The sequence below is a fragment of the Ambystoma mexicanum genome, chromosome 7q, assembly GCF_040938575.1.
Source record: "Ambystoma mexicanum isolate Mex_15411 chromosome 7q, UKY_AmexF1_1, whole genome shotgun sequence".
NCBI classification, from domain to species: Eukaryota; Metazoa; Chordata; class Amphibia; order Caudata; family Ambystomatidae; genus Ambystoma; species Ambystoma mexicanum.
The window spans coordinates 986,158,463-986,177,146 of record NC_090941.1 but is presented as its reverse complement, the minus strand read 5'-3'; the positions used below and the strand labels follow the sequence as shown (position 1 = coordinate 986,177,146).

Below are 18,684 nucleotides of genomic sequence, written 5' to 3'. Positions count from 1 at the left end.
GATGACTTTCTTACTGCCTTTTTGCCAATGCATTGCCATCTTACATTAGTGTCACCTCAGATGTTCTCAAAAGAATAGCAAAGAGAATCTGCCAGGATCATTGAACACTCAACACACTGGGCCTCATTACGTGTTTGGAGGTAGCCATGCTGTCATTACCGGCATGGCTACCTCCAAACTTGTGTCCGAGTCCCGAAAAAGGGAATTACCGGGCCATTCCGACTTTTGCGGGCCCGGTAATTCCCATTTTCGGGACACAGACCCGGTATGTCCCCATTCACATTGAGCGCCGATGGGGCTCAATGGGAATGGGGGGGATGCTAACAACGGACCCGTTCATGACAGGTCCATTGTTAGCATCCTGGTCTACTCGCGGGTGCCGGTATGCACTGCAAACTCGGAATGTGGCAGCCATGGTATGAACGATGCCGGTGCCGGTAAGGTGCATACCGCGGCCGCCAGGGTCGTAATGAGGCCCACTATATTAGTAAGTCACTTTAAGCATCAATTGAATGCATACCAAAGATAGAAGCAGTCAAAGGAGTTTTTAACAACAGATCTTCCAGTTTCCCTAAATACACAGAAATATAAGTAAAAGGGTTGTATTTCACACTTAAAAACAAAATTTTGAGATTTGGTTGAGGTCGCAATATCCCAAAAATGAGGCACTGCAATAGGGACCAAATGTGCCACCTTCACTGCCAATCTTTTTATGGGCATGCCACGTAGGAATTCATGCCTGGAAAGTCACAGATGAACACAACCCAGCAAACATACTATGAAGATGTTACATTGATGGCATGCTTGCTTTGAGAGGACATTGACCCCGCACTGGGTAAATGTATTACACATCTCAACTGTAACAAGTACAATTTACAGTTCACTTCAACTATAAGTAAAACCAACATAGCTTTCCTGGATCTAGACTTCCTTACATCAGCAGGGACATTATAAAAGTAGTATCTTCAGGATAGTTACTGATACCGACTCCACTTTGCATGCTAGCTGTTAAGCATACCCCTTACAGGTTTCTCTGTGCTTGCAGCTTAGATCATGATTTCAATAAATGAGCAGAAGAGATGACAAATAGGTTCCTCAATACTGCTTATTAGCACATATGTGCTTTATACATGTACAAGAAATACCCTACATGTTTCTGTCATATATATTTAACTGGAGGACATTCTTCACAGGATATAATGCTGAATTTATGGTCAGGGAAAGAGAGCCAAGTCTTCAAGGTCTCCAAAGCGGAGACGCCAACAGGCATCTTTTTCATCACGATAGCGAGCAAGAGATAATAATCTGCAACAAAGGACATCATTTGTGACTGGTCCCTCAGGGTTTGAAATTTAGAATGGATAAGCAGGAGCTGACAACAGCTCCTGGGTATGCAGCATCAACCAGTGACCAGAAGCCACCACTGTGGAACGAGGAGCAAACACATAATGTTCCACACATCACACTTCCACATAAGAAGGAAACATATCATTGGGTCCATTATTTATGACCTATTATGCTTTACATGTCAAGTGGACCTTTCTTAATGTTCATTTATAGATTGTCCTGAATGCAAAGACTTAAACTCACATAGGTGTGTTAGATGGCCTGAGGAGCCAAAAGTAGCTCCTGGTAGCTGTTGGTGTCAAGCTAAACAGGCTTATCTAGGCTACAAGCAGGAGCTACATAGCTACCAGCTCCCATCAATTTGAAACCCTGCCTGTTTCTCTTTCAGGAAAGCCTTTCTCAGTTCACTTTATTTTTGGCCTTTATTCTATACTATAAAATGTCTGACCACATGCATGTTTTTGTAAATATGTTTAAGTGCAAATTAAGTAACACCTATGTATAAAGTATGAATAAAGAATAGTCCTACATTTTATTATAGACCACCATTTCAGATAAGTATTTAAATCACATTTATTTTCCTAACACCTTATGTTATTTGCTATTGGCTTTAATTTCAGGATGAATAGGGAAAGTGTTGCCTGGAGTCCTGTTATAGACTGTAGTTCAGAAAGAGCCAGAAGATACCATTACCTTGCATACACACAATTATTTTGCAGTGCAAACAATCTTGTTTGCTACACCTAACCCCCTAATACTGTCCAGCTGGATTAGGCAAGTGATCAGTGAAGCCATTCACTTATAGTAGAGCTCTCAGTAGCCATAGCATTCATTAAAGTCTTTGCCCAGCGGAACCCTGAAAAATCGGACAGTGCTGTAGATTTCAGAATATCTGTTGCCTTAACGCTATGTATGGGAAGTTTCAGGGATTATACAAATGTTTCCATATCCATCATCCTTTGCAGGCCAAGTAAAATGATACCAAAAGGTTGTTCTCGCCTACAGGATAAAGTTAAGGCAAGGCTGAGCATGAACTGTGTCTAAATTAAATCGGTTTGTTAGGAGACTCTTGCAGAGTAAAGGTAATGTACACAGGATCGTATTCGAATATCGACACTAGTTAGTATAATTTGGCTTTATTAGCAGAGATTACACATGGCAGGTTACTGCTGTGGCTTGTGCCTTGTTAATACTTGAGAAGGTGGTAAATGTTTGTATGCTGTTAATGCTCTTCTGAGCGGCACCAAGAGCAAAGCGGGGAAAGTGCACATGTGCACAGACTAAAGGGATCACAAAATGTGACCATTGCCAAAAGAGTACTTTTTAGTGGTGTTGCATGTTATTTTTGTAACACTTTTTGTTTTTTAGTATTTAATTATTTGTCATGCATTTCATGTTTTTTAACGAGGCCCTGTGGGTAATTCTTTAGATTGTGTGTTTGTGTGCACACAACACTTTGAGAAAGTGTATTTCTGCATGAAAGGCAATAGTGGTTTTTTTCCCGATGCCCTGTGGCCTAGACATTTTTTCCAGCATTAGTCAACCAGAATTCCAATAACAGAAGAAACTGTTTTGAGTGTTCAGAAACTAGATAAACAAAGGCCTCGTGGAAGCAGGTTTAGAACCTGCCCTCAGTTTCTGAGAGCCCACAAGTTTCAGAAAGAAAGCAAAGTCACTCTATATGTTCATAGTTCCCGATAATCCATATGGCATCCTGACAAAACAAACCTAGAAAGTGTAAGACATAGCCTGGCTCATCGAAAGCCCTGTGAACCTCCCTCCCACCACAACCTATCTACTGTGCAAGCGGCAGCAGCACATGCTTAAGATGCTCCTGAAATAATGAAAACATGTACGCTGAAAAGTGCTCCACTGCTGTTTAGAATTATGTCTGCGCTAGGTCAAGGGACCCTAGAAAAAAGAAACAGTCCAAAGCGCAATGTTCAATGCACCACCAGGCCCTTCCCCTCAGGCAACTAAAAGTTCTCCTTTCCACCAGCCGACACGTTTGTGCGTTGCATAATAAGAAAGCCTTAGAAGTGAAAGAAAATATGAGTGTATCCGTTAAAGTGAAGTATGCACATTTCTTTCAGTTTGTCATTCCCACTTGAAGAAAGTGCACAGTACAAATAAGCATTTAGCAAGAGAACAGATGTTCCTATGACATTGTTCGATATGTGTAGAAGACACAGTTATTTTATGTCTAAGAATCAGTAACAAAACATGTTCTGAATAGCAAAATATCAATATAAGACATTTTACAGCTATGTTCTTAGTGAAAGTGTCAAGGCTTATAGCCACGCGACCCGAGTTCGAATCCCGGCCTCGGCACTGTTTAAGTGAGGTCAGAAATTGATTTCTTTAATAACTTGAAAATACACATGGGGGGGCGGGAGTGGTGTCCACCCTGTAGTCTAAACAGTGCGGGTTGTCCCTCGACTTTTCCCCTGGTTTTAGTACATTAGTAACCTCCAAACAGGCATCACCAACACTCAGACGCCTAGGGCGGCGTGGGGGCAACAGTTTCCTCTTGGAAGATTCCTTGAGCCTCACTGGAATAGGAAAAATAAGGAACTATATAGCATTGACTTTCCAATACCTATGTGTGAAAGTTTTTTTAGCGGCGCCAGAAGTCCCCTAATAATCTCTACCACGCTCTTCCACAATAGAATATAAAGCAGGGCCGCTGACTACGCGAGCGCAATGCCTCCAGGAAAGGCCATCTGCGTAGGAGTCCCTATACTTTCAATGGGAGTTTTTGTTTTTTGGGCGCCGACACCCCACAGGAAAACCAGAAGCCAGTGCCCCTTATATAAAGTAAATGGCAACCTGCAGCATTCAAATGTAGAACTTGTCAGATACAAGTATCTCATTTATGTTTTGTACATGCTTGCATCTAAGGTTTAATTAAAACCAAGTGATGTGAAAATAAAAAAAAAAATATCTCATTTCAGTGAGCAGTCAACCCACTGAGCTACGTTACCCACTGAGGAGGTTCTGTTGTATTTGTGGAGAGGCAGCATACAACAGAAGCGAAGCACTTCACAATATACTATGACTTCATGGGTGTGAGGACCGGCGACGGGAATGCATTTTACTGGGAGAATAGATGGGGAAGAAGGTCTCGTGACTTTCCCCCCTCAGTGTGCGACAGGTTGCTTTGCTATGTCGTCGTGCTGTCGCTAGACTGTGAAGAAATGGGGTTTGCTCGTGTCTTTCCTAACGGAATGCGTTTCCCAACGTCTCTGCTTCCCCTCCCGCGCTTCCGTGACACGCGCCCTGCCCTGCGCATGCGCGTCATATGAGAGAAATTTAAATTTGACCGAAAGCTGGCATAGTGACAGTTGCGGCGCGCGAGTGACCGTTGGACGGCACCTCCAGGGTGACCGCAGAGCATCAGCCTGCACCGCCCCCCCCCCTTGGCAACCCACCAGACAGCATGCCCGCCCTTTGTTATAGACGCTTCTGACAGGCCGGGTGAGTCAGCTGTGCCCGGAATAGACAAGGGCAGCTATTTCGGTCCCCCTGGCCTCTTGCGGCGAGAGCAGAGCAGCACTGCCCGAGGGACACGAATAAATGGGGGCGAGGCACAATAACGAAGACCCGCGCGGAGAGGGGCCAGGCGGGTATACACCTAGGGTACATACAGAGGGGGCTGGCTGCCTGGCGCACAGCGTCCCGCGGTCTCCTGTAGAGAGCGGCCTCAGCAGGTGTCAAATGAACGCAGAAGGCCGCAGAACGCGAGAGAAATCGATGCCGCGCTCCGGGCCCTGCGGCTGGGAATAATTCAATCCGCCCCCTCCCTCGGCTTCGCTCGCTTGCCTTTTGGCGCATGACTGAAACGGCCTTAGTCATCGAGTCCATCAGCAGCCGCGGCCGCCTGACGCGGCGCGTCGTGCCGGGGCCGGCTAGGCCGCACTCGGAGGCCTCCTCCATCCGAGGCCCCGCTAGGCCCCCACAGGCAGGCTGTGGCGGATGACCACCAGCAGGGGAGCTGGTGAGCAACAGCCGGACCTGCTTACAGACCAGTGCTCTCCAGGAACCCGCCTGTTGCGCATTCACGAACGGCTTCTACTGGAGCCAAGTGTGTGGAATGCCACTGATATTGGTCGTCTGTAGCATTACTGGCGGGGTGGGGGACACCTGGGACTGGTTAATGGTCGCTACTGGTGTCGGTTGCCATTTTCCATTTACTGAGTAGAACTTCCCTTGCTTTTTTCCGCTAGACACCTTGTTCCTGAAAAATGGCACTGGAGAAAATTGGGAGCATTTCAGAGTTGCTCCTACAGTCCCATTCTATATTCACAAAGCCTACAACTGGAGCACCTTTGAGATGCTCATGCACAAAGGGGATTCAGAAATATACGCTGGAGGGCGTCTCAGAGATGTTCCAGGCAGCTTTACAGCGTGTAAATCAGGTAGTAGAAAATCTGAGATGCTCTGGGCATCTCCTGATTTCCTACAGAGGAAATCTTTGTAAATAGGAAACTCACATCCAGTTGTTGGATTCAGTCGATGTCATGTGCGACTGGTCAACTGAAACTGTCAGCATGGTCCAGCTCCCAAGGGCAGAAATGCAGGGGCTTTCGAGAAATAAACTTTCCCACTAGATAAGTAAAGATTCCTGGCATCCTGATGGCAGAGGCATCTTATGCAGTAGCACATTAGAAGAAGTTAATTTGCTTGCCCCAGTCACAGCCAGAGCGCCCTGAGACTTAGGTCTTCATGTTAAAGTAATGCCATTGAGCACGCAAGGGCTCGCTACGGAAACCATGCAAGCCCGGAGCAGCAAAAAGTGTGCTGCCTCTCATCCACTTGTAAACTGAGGTGAATTGTTGTGCACCGTCACCAACCCGGTCATAAAACCTGCAAGCACATGGGCAAAACCCACCGTTTCACTGAGACAGTGCTTATGCCCCTTTCTGCCCACTCTTTCACCCATCGCAAACAGCGCCCATAAGAAGTTCACCGAGGCCCACAACACCCATCTCTTCACAAACAACACTGCAAAAGAACAACGCCCTAGCCAGCCAATGTAACCCACCAGTGGAGCACTGGGACCTTGCATCGACCACAAGTGTATCCACATCATCTTTAATACCCCACTGAGGACGTTCCACCTTCACCTGTCTGGGTGAGGGAGTTCCACGACACTCAGCGATGATTGGTGTGTGTGTGTGTCCTCTGCGTGTAGTGGAAATTGCAAAATCACCTGACACTGGAATGCAGTGTGGCATGCTACCTTAGGGTGCTTTTTGTACCGCAATCTTCCATGGCACGAGAGTGTGATTTGTCAGTGTGGGTGGCTGTGGTATTGACGGATGTATATCTTTACTTCACCCGCATTCACTTTGCCATACATTCACCGAATCACATTTGCTTCTCCGTACTTTTACTTCTCCTGTCCGTGGTTAGCTTTTGCAACCCTCCATGGCACCAGAGTCTGATTAATCGGTATGATTAAGTTCCAAGACTCATGAGTGTGATTAGTGTGGGTGTATGCTTACACTATGGTCCGATTTTACAGCCTCACAGTGCGATTGGCAGTGTAATTATCAGGGCCTCAGGGCGGGCTCAGTGTTTGTAGTGTGTGCTGGATTAATTACATAAATAAATCCAATCGTTAAAATAGACTGAACGATCACTCACGGGCAACACGGTAACCCGCCCTTTAAGAAAGTTGACCTTTAGGAAAATCCAGACATGGCTGAAGCAGAGGATGGAGACGGTCTCAGTATTGCCGTGTGTACGGCTATCTGAGACTTGCAGCACAACCTTGCCCCAGTGCAACCCCACTCCTTCATTTGCTCTCTGACTGCCAGATAGCCGTGATGAATCAACCAATCAATTAATGTATTACTTAAAGTGCTGAAAGGAGCAATCGGCCAATTAATGTTTCCCTTAAGTGCTGAAAGGCCCTCAATTAGGGAGCCAACAAACCACTGCACTGATAATATCCAGCCTGTACACTATCCGTTTTAAAGCCTCACATGTGTGGCAAGGGCACCATAGGAAAGGTACTGTGGGGTGCGTTTAAAGGCCCCAAACAGAAGTCCCTTTCACAGTACGTCCTAGTGCAATACAGGTGCTGCATAGTGAAGCCTCCAATGCCGCTCATTAACACCATCTAAACACAGTTAATGCCTCGTACACATTGGAAAAGTCACCCTAATGTCACACATGCTGCCATCATTTGCAAAGTGCATCCTCATTGTGTCTCGGATATGCCATCTAATTCCAGTTTAACTGTTAATGCCTCATTTGCCTGGAAAAGTCACCAGTCGTAAGTAGAGCCTCATACGTGCAGGCGTTGCCATCAGTCGTAAGGTAGAGCATCATACGTGCAGGCGTTGCCATCAGTCGTAAGGTAGAGCATCATACGTGCAGGCGTTGCCATCTTATGGCAAGTTCATCCTCAAATGCTTCAGTAATGGCAGGACCCAGCAAGTCGATCAAACTTCAACAACTGCTCCCATACCAACAATATTTTCACTATTCAATTGTGACACACATGACATCCATTATTTCTGCTCGGTTTTACCTGGTTGCCAGCTGGCTTCTAAACAATTAAATATTGGACTCAAATTAACTGTGGCACATGTGACCAAAACGGTAGCAAGATAGAGCACTGATCGGCAGGGGTCTGCTGGCAGGGAGTAAAAAATAAAACTCTTTTTGTGTTTGAATCCAAAAGAAAATTCCCTGAAAGGTGAATTCTGTTTGCCTTAAATTACACTCTCTATGATAAATTGTTAAAAAAAAAAAAAAAAAAAACTAGAAGATTTCTTTAGTGATGGGGCAGTAGGTCTTCAACCAGATGTGTTCAAGCTGTTGACATTTCATTTTGACTTTTTTTTAAAACGGGAAATATGGCACCATGTTACAAGGCCCAATGACCTCCAATGCCCAATTAAGTTTATTATTGTAATGACGCAAATAGCTCAACTTGACCACACTCCCTCAAGTTCAGGCACTACAGATTCTTAGCACCCAGGGACTGATAGCAGACTAATCTGGGTGTGGGAATCACGGGGCAGAACTAGTGCTTTAGGCCTGTGTTCTACCCTCTTGGCTATCGTCACCCAATGGGACTCTCCATTGCCTGAATGGTCTCCAGGACCTCAACACCCTTTCCCATTCCTGCCTCCTCTTCTCATCTTCCTCTACCTTCCACGATGCGGCACACTAGACACCAGCCCCTCACACCTCTCTACACAACACTGCATCTTCAGTAGTCATGGAAATGGAAAAAGAGCTCACTTGCTTTCCCGTGCATTTCCATGTCGGCCGTTTTAACAAAAAATAAAGCCACATTGGATGAACTGGGTGTTTTTGGCCATCACAACCGTATCTGTGAAGCAGGACGACAGTGGGAAGTAGATTCAAATCCTGGTTAGTGCAAAGATAAGCCTTCAAAAGGTTTAATCTCACGGGGCGGGAAAAGACTGCTTTGGGATGACAATCTTAGGCCTCTAGATAGCTGATGTGACTCAGTAAACATCCATTTAGGGCTTTTGTCCCAGGAAGAGAGTTGTATTTGGGAAAGGACTAATAATTGCATGATCAAGGGGCTTATGACTAATTCACTGGTGCAAGATGCATTCACACAAGTTTTACAATATCGGGGGCATTGGTTAGGATCAAGCAAGGTTCTGCAGGCAGGTTGGAAGCACACGAGTGCAAGCTTCCCCACATCATCCACGTGCGTGAAGTCAAAGACCAATCCTGGTAACGGGGGAAAGGCAGCTAGAGGGGATAAGGGTATTCTTTGGTTTTATTCACCATGGTCTTGTAGAATAAACTATTTTAGACGCAGAAAACATCCAGATGGTCATCTAGAGATGCTGGATCGCTTAGGGGAATTCTCAAGGATTTCCGATTAATGAACTATGGAAGATGCTGAATATTTCTCCATTTATCTCAGTTGCTTCATATACACGCCCAAAGCAGTACACTGCATTTGGCCCACTGATTGCTTGAAAATAGCCCCCCATGAATAACCTGCACATGGTTTGTGTATGCCATTATTGGATCGCTCCCAATAGAGTTCCAAATTTCATCCTGTCTTTTTCAGATTGGGGCACTCTAAACAGAACCAGTTGTGGGCAGCTTCCGCTGCTGCTTTCATTCACGATGACGTAACACTAAATAGCAATTTCAGATATCTTGGCATTCTTGAAACGGGTTTGTGGCAAACGCGTTAGAATTGTTTAAATGTCTGGAGAGAGCTACTCTTCTCACATCTTAGGTTATGGAAAACTCAATTTCTCCAATTTGCCGCCTTCAGCATGCCCAGCCCATAGAGGAGTGAAATCATGTATCCTACTTTATTTCAAACTTTGAAGTAATCAAGGATGGCACCTTGAAGAATAGCACTAAACCATATGTAAATTAGCCCCAACATGAACCCTCAAATGTACTAAGGTGGGGAGCCATTTTAGAATCAATTTTTGCCACTTTGTGGCAACTTTTTTACGAAGTAGCAAAAACAGATTGATAATTGGAAACCTGACATTGTTCACCCGAAGTTACCACCTGTCTGAAATTAAATACAAGTTCACGTTGCATCACTCCACAGCACAGTAAACTTTATAACAGAACTTTACCTTTCTATCTACATCCATCTCTCTTGCAATGAAAGAGACAGAAATGTCAATTTTGATTATATTGTTTACTGTAAAGTGTAGGGATACAATGTTGCCCCGTAATTACATCTGGACAGGAACACACCTCAGATAAAACATGTCATGCTTCCAGTCATCAATATATTTTTGCTAGATTGTAGAAGTTGGTGTACAGTGACAAAGATTCATTGGGTAACCATACATGGTTAACCTCACAAGTACATTTGAGGGTGCATTGGTGAGTCTAAACTACATATTTACATGTGATCTAAAGTTCTTCAAGGTAATGCCCATGATTACTACATTGTTTTAAATAAAACATGATGCATGATACCACTACTTTAAAATAGGCAGAGGGTGTCAGGGGGTAGGACTTGCTCGATGCTGATCACAGATCAGCGCCTGAGCAGGAGATTTGCTGAGTGCTAGAGGCTCAGGATGTGCCACTCCTCAGCAATGCAGCAGATGAAGGGAAGCTGCTGAACCGAGGGTGTAACCTTGGAGCCGTTGAGACTTGTGGAACACATGTACGGCATCTGTGCACTGAAAAATAAGGTATCACTGAATATTTAAGGAAACAACCACATGGGATGACAGAGGTGGTGAGGGTGGACTTTTAAGTGCTTCAGCGTGGACAGGCGCCAAATAAGAAGGTGACGTGGGCAGCTGCGAGTTGGTTGTGGGGTTTGAAGAGCGAAGGGATGCATTGCAAACAATGCAGCACTACACAATGATTATAGAAGCCGGAAAGCAGAAGCGGTGGCTAAGTGTTAGGAGGATAACTCAACAGCAGATCCAGTTTCCCAAGCAGCACCCGAAAGCAAGTTGGCGCCATGTCTAGTACTCTACAGAGGAAGGACCAAAGCATCTCTCGCAAGCTACTGCTAGCAATGCAGACATGGTGATTACCTTCACAGGATCAGATCTTTCTCTCCTCGACTAATAAGGTGCATGCTGTCCTGAAACGAAGAAGGGTTACATTTAGAAGAATGCAGCTCCAGAGCGGGCCAGACATTGCACCTGGCACGCAGGTGTTTCTGATGGCATAGTGACTGAATGTTATGGTTGCCTTGATGTCTAAAACACGTTCTTTGCCTTTTTTCTCCAGGCCGTAATGCAGCACACATGAGAAGACAAAGAATTGGGTGCATGTTCAAATAGACAGCTGGCCTGCTGCGCCAGGTGTGGCCGTGGTGGCTTTTCTTCTTCTTGCCCCACTTCCTGCCCAATTCCCGCAACAACTGCGCAGCATGGCTTTCTCCTTAAAGCAAGAACCCCCCCTTTGTAAAACACCTCATGCCCAGTCTCAGAACCATGATATTAGCATTGTGCGGCTACATGGCGTCAAGATGCATAAAGCGCTCAATGTGAATCTTTGCCCCTTGATGAAGAGCATCCAGTTGGCTGTAAATGGGGAAGTAGTGATTGCCTGAAGGGCATATGGCACTTTAGGTGAAGGTTGAGGTGCAAAGGAAACGTTTTAAGAAGTAGATTGGAACTACCTTCGTCATTGTCTACCTTCTACTTCCAAAATCATTGTCATAACCTTTGCTCACTCTCTACTTAATATTCCCCTTTGGTGGGGGCATGAATCAACTAGCAGGCACAGGACAGACCAGTGGCCAGGAAAACACTAATTAGCATGAAAACATCCCAAATATATTTGACAATCAAATAGTTGGAGAAGGTGTCGACACGTGAAGGATTTTGTGTACACCACACGTCAGGTACGTCCCTTTTCAATCTTCGAAAAAAAAGAGGTAATACTCCACGATTACCACTAGATGTTAGACTATATGCACATCACGGTATTCTAAACAGCTTTACAAGCATCAGAAACGCACACACACACACACACCCCCCGCCCTCACTCCCCCTCCTTGTGGTAGCTCACACCATCCATCCACACTGTGAAGACTGTCTACAATACGCCCTTTGGTTTGGGGCATTTTATGGTCAGGCATAAGCCAAAGAGTGTATGCTTAGAGTGGGGCCACTCCCTAAGAGAAGGGAAAACCCCCTAATTTTCCAAGTCGTTATAGGGGAAAGGAGGGTGTTGTGTATGTTGCTTTGCACTGACAGCCATTTTATTAAAGCATATAAGACACAACGCCTATGAGACACAACTGAACATAAAACATAGGATCTGACGCCACACACAAACATGGGACCTAATACCATATGCAAACATCAGACCTGGCCTCATATATTAACATAGAACCTGGTGCCGCATGCTAACATAGAACCAGATGACATACATTAACAAAGAACCTGACTACACAAGTGTTTATAGACACCTCTTCCACATGAGGAGAAAAAAATCTGCTGCTACACGCGAACCAGGAACCCATGTCATAGGGCACGTTATCATAAACCCACATTACACATTTCATCATAGAAACTAGTAACCAAGTATGGACAGAAGTCAATGCAACATGTTAGCACAGAAGCCAATGCATCATGTCAATGACATCATAGATTCTGGTATCTCTTTAAGGCAGCTCAAACATGGCCAACATTTAAAGTTGACAACTTGTGAACGGTTTGCCCAAGATCACACTGTTTCATGTTGCTGAGCTAGGCTTGATCTCATGGCTCACATTCCAGCTGTCAGGGATGTCATGAACAGTCACTCTTGTGCTGGGATTCAGCACGTAAAGCCTGGTATACCAGTTGGTAGGTGTAGTTCAACAGAGGTTCCTGTGCAGAAACACCTTTTTTGAGGCATATTCCATTGTGTTGTTGTGCCATGAAGGTATGGCGAGATGGAGAAAGGGGTCTATGACCACACAGTGCATCAGTTGGAATGTTCACTGGAATGTGTAACTCTTAATGCAGTTGTTCACTGCATCATATCACTACTATACTCTATCCTACATCATAGTACTTGTCATGTTAATGTTAATGGACATTTGTACCGTGCACTATCACCACCGGAGAGGTCCCCTGGCGCTCTGGTGGCTCTGGAAGAAGGAGGGAGGCTGGAAAAGTGCGAGAGTGCAGTGATGTTCTGTTGGCGGCCTCAGCCCGGTGGCTCAGTTGGCTGGGCCTGGGGTGTTTGCGGCTGGCAGTCATCGTGTGCTGTTGTGCAAGTCTATGTGTTTTTTTTGTGTTGTTGCGGTGTAGTGAAGTTTGTGTGGTTTGTTGTGCTGTGGATCTGTGGTTGTGTTTGGTTTGGAGTTTGAGAGGTGTAAGCAGAGGAGGAAATTGTTAGTGGAATTGGTTAGTTGGCATCTATATCCTGAAATTGACGATTTGGGCTTGCGTGATCTCTACAGATAGGTTGCAGGGCATCCTGTGCTTCTGGTTAGGTCTGGGCCCGTCCTGCATTCAAGGTCCCTTTCACGTCTCGCTGCCACCTCCACTAGCCTACCTGACAACCCCACATCCATCCCCCACCTGCATGGCCAGTGCATCCGCCAGTGTCCCCGACTCAGTGAGCGTGGTGTTCGGTAGTGTCTTGACAATTCCACAGTCCGGTGGTACCTGGTAGCAGCTAAGGGGCGGCTGAAGATGTTGGATGGGATTGGGTGGGGTTGTTGACTCCGTCTCCTTGGGTGTCACCTGTGTTCCACTCTTCCCGATGTTACCCGTTCAGGTGTCATGGGTGCTTCTCTGTCAGTTCTGGGATCTTGCCGATGTTTGACGATGATCTTTCCGGTTTAGTCAATTCTTTCCTTTCTGTTGTTTCGGGTTTCAGTTTGAGTCTGTGGTGTTGAAGAGCCAGGTTTTTAGTAATTTTCTGAATTTTAGGTGATTTTCGGTGTTTCCTATTTCTTTTGGGATGATGTTCCAGGTTTTTGCGTCTAAGTGGTAGAAGGCGGTGCCTCAGAGTTTTTTCTTTAATGTATGGTTTTAGTTCTAGGCGGATTTCATTGCTTGACCTGAGGGGTCTCGTTGGCTTGTAGATTGTTATTTTCTTTTGTAGGAATTCTGCTCTTTGTCCACGGATTACTCTGTGCGTTATGCACATTGTTTTGAAGGTGATGCAATGTTTTACTGGGAGCGTGTAGTGTTTTTAGGGCAGGGGTGATGTGGTCTCTTCTGGATAGTTTGAGGAGTAGTCTGGCTGCTGTATTTTGGATCTGTTGTAGTCTCTTCAGGTGGTATTCTGGTATTCCGAGGTAGAGGTTGTTTGCATAGTCGATTCTTGACATGATGAGGGCGACGATAGTGAGTGTTTTGTGCGTGAAGGAGAGAAAAGGTAGGATTCCGTGTGGAGGAGAAAGAAACATTTCTTGACTGTTGCATTTATTTGTGGTTCTAAGGTTAGGGTGTTGTCCATCAGGATCACAGATCTTTTACTACCTTAGATGGTGATGGTGCGGTTCCCATTTCCATTGGCCACGGGATGGCGGTTTCATTCTCTTGGTCTTTCGATATGATCATGATTTCTGTTTTTCCTGGGTTGAGTTTCAGGTTGTTGGCATTCTTACAGTTGAGGACTTCTTTTGGACAGTCGGTTAAGTTTGAATGATCAGCTTAAGTGTCTTTGTAGATGATTTGAGTATCATCTGCGTAGTTGTAGCATGTAATGTTGTATTTCTTGAAGATTCTGATAATGGGGTCTGGTAGATGTTGAAGTAAAGTGGTGATAGTGAGGATCCTTGTGGCACTCCACAGTCGTTTACTCGTGGGGTGGATTTGAAGGGTTTAATCCATAGGGTTTCTGTTCTGTCTGCTAGGAATGATTTAGTCCAGCGTAGTGCTGTGCCTGTTATGCCTATGTCTTCTAGTCTTTTGGTTAGGGTGTCATGACTAACTGTGTCGAAGGCTGTGGAGAGGTCGAGCAGAATAAGGGCTAAGGTTGTGTTTGAGTCTGCGTTCATTTTTAGGTCATCCCAGATGGATAGTATTGCTGTTTCCATTCCTCTTGTGGGTCTGAAGCCGACTTGAGCTTGGTCTAGCAGGTGGTGTTTTTCAACGTGTTCTTGGGTTAGTTTTCTTTTTCAACAACACTTATTTTCCATATAAACAACAATAGTAAAAGTAACAAAGTTTCACAATCAGCATAAAGAACGAAATTTACAACAAGACAAGAGCATCATAAATAATTCAGATCAAACAGAAAACCAACCGTAGTGAAACATAACCAACAAAATAACCACAACCACACAAGACAGCACAAACAAACAAAAAAAAAAAGGAGGAACCCCACCCTTTTCACTATTACTACCATAACCGTCAAAACAAGTCCACCTTCCCATCAATCATATAGAGCCATAAATGGACTCCATAATTTCAAATAATCCTCGTACTTATCTTTATTATGAAATGAAACCTTATCATACTGTGCTAAAACAAGTAATTCCGTCAGCCATTCATCAACATTAGGTTTCTTCCTCGATTTCCAAACCCTGAGTATTAACTTGATAGCCATCATTATGGCCCTATCAATCCAATAAGAATGCCTCGCAATCCAACCACCCCTATCCTTACGGGAAAGTAGTATGATATTCACTGCCGACCTCCGCAAAACCACATCAAAAATCAAATCACTGCCGTCCAAAACTCCAGCACTCTCGGGCAGTCCCACAGTAAATGCAATAATGTACCCTTGTCATTATTACAACCCCAACACAAATCATCTGGCCGGAGCCCCAATTTAAACATCCTAACAGGCGTCCAATATAACTTTCCAATAATTTTTTGTGGAATTAAACGTAAACCCATATCAGGACCCAAAGTCAAGTTAACCTTCAGAATGTATTTCCAATCTAACTCAGAAATTTCATCCAGAACATAATCCGACCAAATATTTCTGAATCTAGACCATGCCCCCGGAGCTTCTCATCAATAGGCATAAATTGCATATAACTACGTACCCCATATTCCGGACCTTCCAATAAAGTACTAATCTCCGGTTTATTCCCAATAGAACCTTCAGCCAATTCCAATCTATTATTTATCATATTCTCAAAAGCCAAATACTTATTCAGTTCACTTCGCCTCAAACTGTACCTATTCATCAATTCCACAAAACTCAACAACCTATCCCCATCCAACACATCTGCCAACTTCAAAATACCCTTATTAATCCAACTGAGCCAATTTAGTTTAGTTTTGCCGGGTAGGGGATGTTTGAGATTGGTCTGTAGAGGTCATCTGCGTCATGGCAAACACACCAAGAAAACTGCACATCACAGAGACTCCCAAGCCTACACGGGTAAACAAAACACCCAGCTGGACAAAAGATGACCACAAGGACCTACATTGTCTACTTCATGCTCAGAACTGCCCTTGGAAACTACAGTAAGGCGGAGTGTCTGGAACCCTCAAGATGGGTGGCTAGAGCGAGTCCCACCTGCCTTTGATGTGCACGTATACTGCGGTGTCGCACATTGTCATGCCATTTGTGCCCCACAGCCTGGTCATGGCTTTGCATTGTCATATGCCACAAATATTAGTAAAAAAACAGCATGTCAGCCTGGAATGACAATTGGATACAACACACAGTTTTTTTGCAGGGCGTTAGGGGAGTATGCTTGCCCGTCTTGGGGTGAGGTCAGCTGGTGCACACAAATCAGCATTGACATATAGGTGGAAAAGCACAAATTAATGGGGAGAGAGTCAAGACTAATTTGCACCTAGTTGATCCCGATGGCCGAAGAAGCAATGGAATTTATTCTAAGTGATTAACTCAAGATTTACATCCATCACTGCACACTTATAGAGTCACTTGAACTGGTGAAGGAGGATAGGGTGCATGCCCAGCATGTGGGTACTTTTCCATCGTGCATAGTGATGAATGAATGATAAGGCCTAGCCAGGTGAAACGTGCCCCTAAAATGTCCTTCAGATGTCCCATTCGCTTTTCTGATCTCACTGTCTTCAACAGCAGGAAGGGTGAGGTGGCGCATGGGGAAATGCGAGGTCTTTGGGCACAGCTTCCCTGCACTACTCGCGCACCACGCACCTTCCCTGGAATCTCTCTTTTAGACAGCAGAGCCATCAAGGTGAGAGACATGGAAACTGGGAAGTCAGTGGGAGACATGCATGGTGCTATTTCATTTCCCGATGCCTGCACATCCTTGGGCCTACTCGATATAGAAACAGGATAGGGGAGGCAGGCGTGTTCTGGGTCTCTGCCGATGTGGCGCCTCCCACACGGAGTATCCTCTTTCTGCGAAAGGTACGAGCTCTGCAAGGCCTTCTTTCTCCCACTGCTCGCACTCTGTTTTAACAATTGCCTTGGCTCCCCCTAGGAGATAAGACACCAGGAGCCACAACTGAAAATGTGGCATCATTCATGCCTCTACACTCGCTCTAGGACGAGGTTGCTTCAGGGCAAGCAAGCAGAGTGGTGGCAAAGGTAAGTTGTGTTTTCGTTTTATTAACCTTCAAACCCAATGTGAGTACCCAACCTGGGATCCTGCTGGCTGCGGAGCCACTGTGGTTCCATTCCACCGACAAACAAAGACCAGAACAAGGCATGCATCTACTCTTGAGGACAGGTTTGTTCTCTCCAGCAGCATGTCTCTAGCATCAGCCACACTTCTTTTCTCAGGTAGCCCAGTGAAGACAGTGGACTGTTCTCAGATGCCAGTTTAAGTGGCCTATCTAAAGACAATAAGGTTTTTATAGGAGGTAATACTATAGAATGAAGATGTCAGAGAGTAAACCCTAAACAGAATCAAGAAATGCATATGTAACACACAGTCAATATTTCTATAGAGAATACAAGAAGAGATTTGGAGAAATGATCATCCTACATATGCAGATTGTCCTTAGACCTTCTCCAACACAAGGCCACTTAGCATGACCCCCCAAGCCTCAAATTATTGGGCCACACAGTACTTCACTGAGGCACAACTTTAGACAGTCCACCAGGAAAGAACGGTTTATGCATAGACCTCAGCAGAGCTAGGAACTGTGCAGGAATCTTTTGGAACCAAACCCATGGCAGTATGTACGCCAGCTGCCCAGGGAGCATTGAAGGTTGCGAGCTCGAGGATGGCGTGTCTTGGGCTCGTAGGAAACCGACAAGACCGGTCCGCTTCTTGCAAGAGCAGGGACCAGACCATGATATGTATGAGAGGATACCTCTTGAGAGGGCACTGGAGGGTCCCAGGCCCGGTAGTCAGATGTTCTGCAACATGGAGTTACGAAGACACTGTGGGCTTGATGCGGTCTTTCTATGTGAGCATAGATAACCAGCATACATGACTCAGGAACAGCAAGGCCTTTCACTCAGTTATCAAAACATTTGTCCCTAAACTATTCTCATTTCCCAGAAAGGTGAGAGGCGAGATATGAGCAAGACATTAAAATACCGTAGGCTGGTAATGTAGTATAGGGTGACTGCATACTCCTGTGGTTTGGGGTTAGGAGAGGTGCATCAGCCATTGTGGATACATTTTTTAAAGACCTATAAGCTGCACATGCAGAATTCGAAAAAGGCACGGGTGAGAGCGAAGCAAGTCCGGGGGCTTAGCTACATCTAGGTTGTTACAGAAGCCAAGGAATAGGGAGAACCGATTGACCTGGGCTGGTGGCACATTTCTACCGCCGTAATCTGTATATAATATTTATTCAACTGTGTATGAGCAAGTGACAATGGAAAGCTGGATAACATGAATAGGATATCGGCACCTAAAAGAGATATTGATGGTATCACAGAGCTGCTTCAATCCTGTGTTTTGTTATTGTAGGCCCGTGGTTCCCTTTGTAACCCAGAAGTGTAGACTTTTCTGTAACTGTAGCAATACAATTA

General features: G+C 45.1%; 1 protein-coding gene across 3 annotated transcripts in view; it reads right to left on the bottom strand.

The window, feature by feature from the left end:
- Positions 1–18,684, bottom strand: part of RELT (RELT TNF receptor) — a 196,470-nt gene that overhangs the window by 8,354 nt on the left and 169,432 nt on the right. For 2 of the 3 annotated variants that reach the window (XM_069640114.1, XM_069640115.1), the window contains exon 11: positions 10,881–10,930. The exons of the other annotated variant lie outside the window; for it this stretch is intronic. In XM_069640114.1, the coding sequence (XP_069496215.1) occupies positions 10,883–10,930 (48 nt within the window). In that variant the 3' untranslated portion in view covers positions 10,881–10,882. The remainder of the gene's footprint in view (positions 1–10,880; positions 10,931–18,684) is intronic. 3 annotated transcript variants of the gene reach the window in all.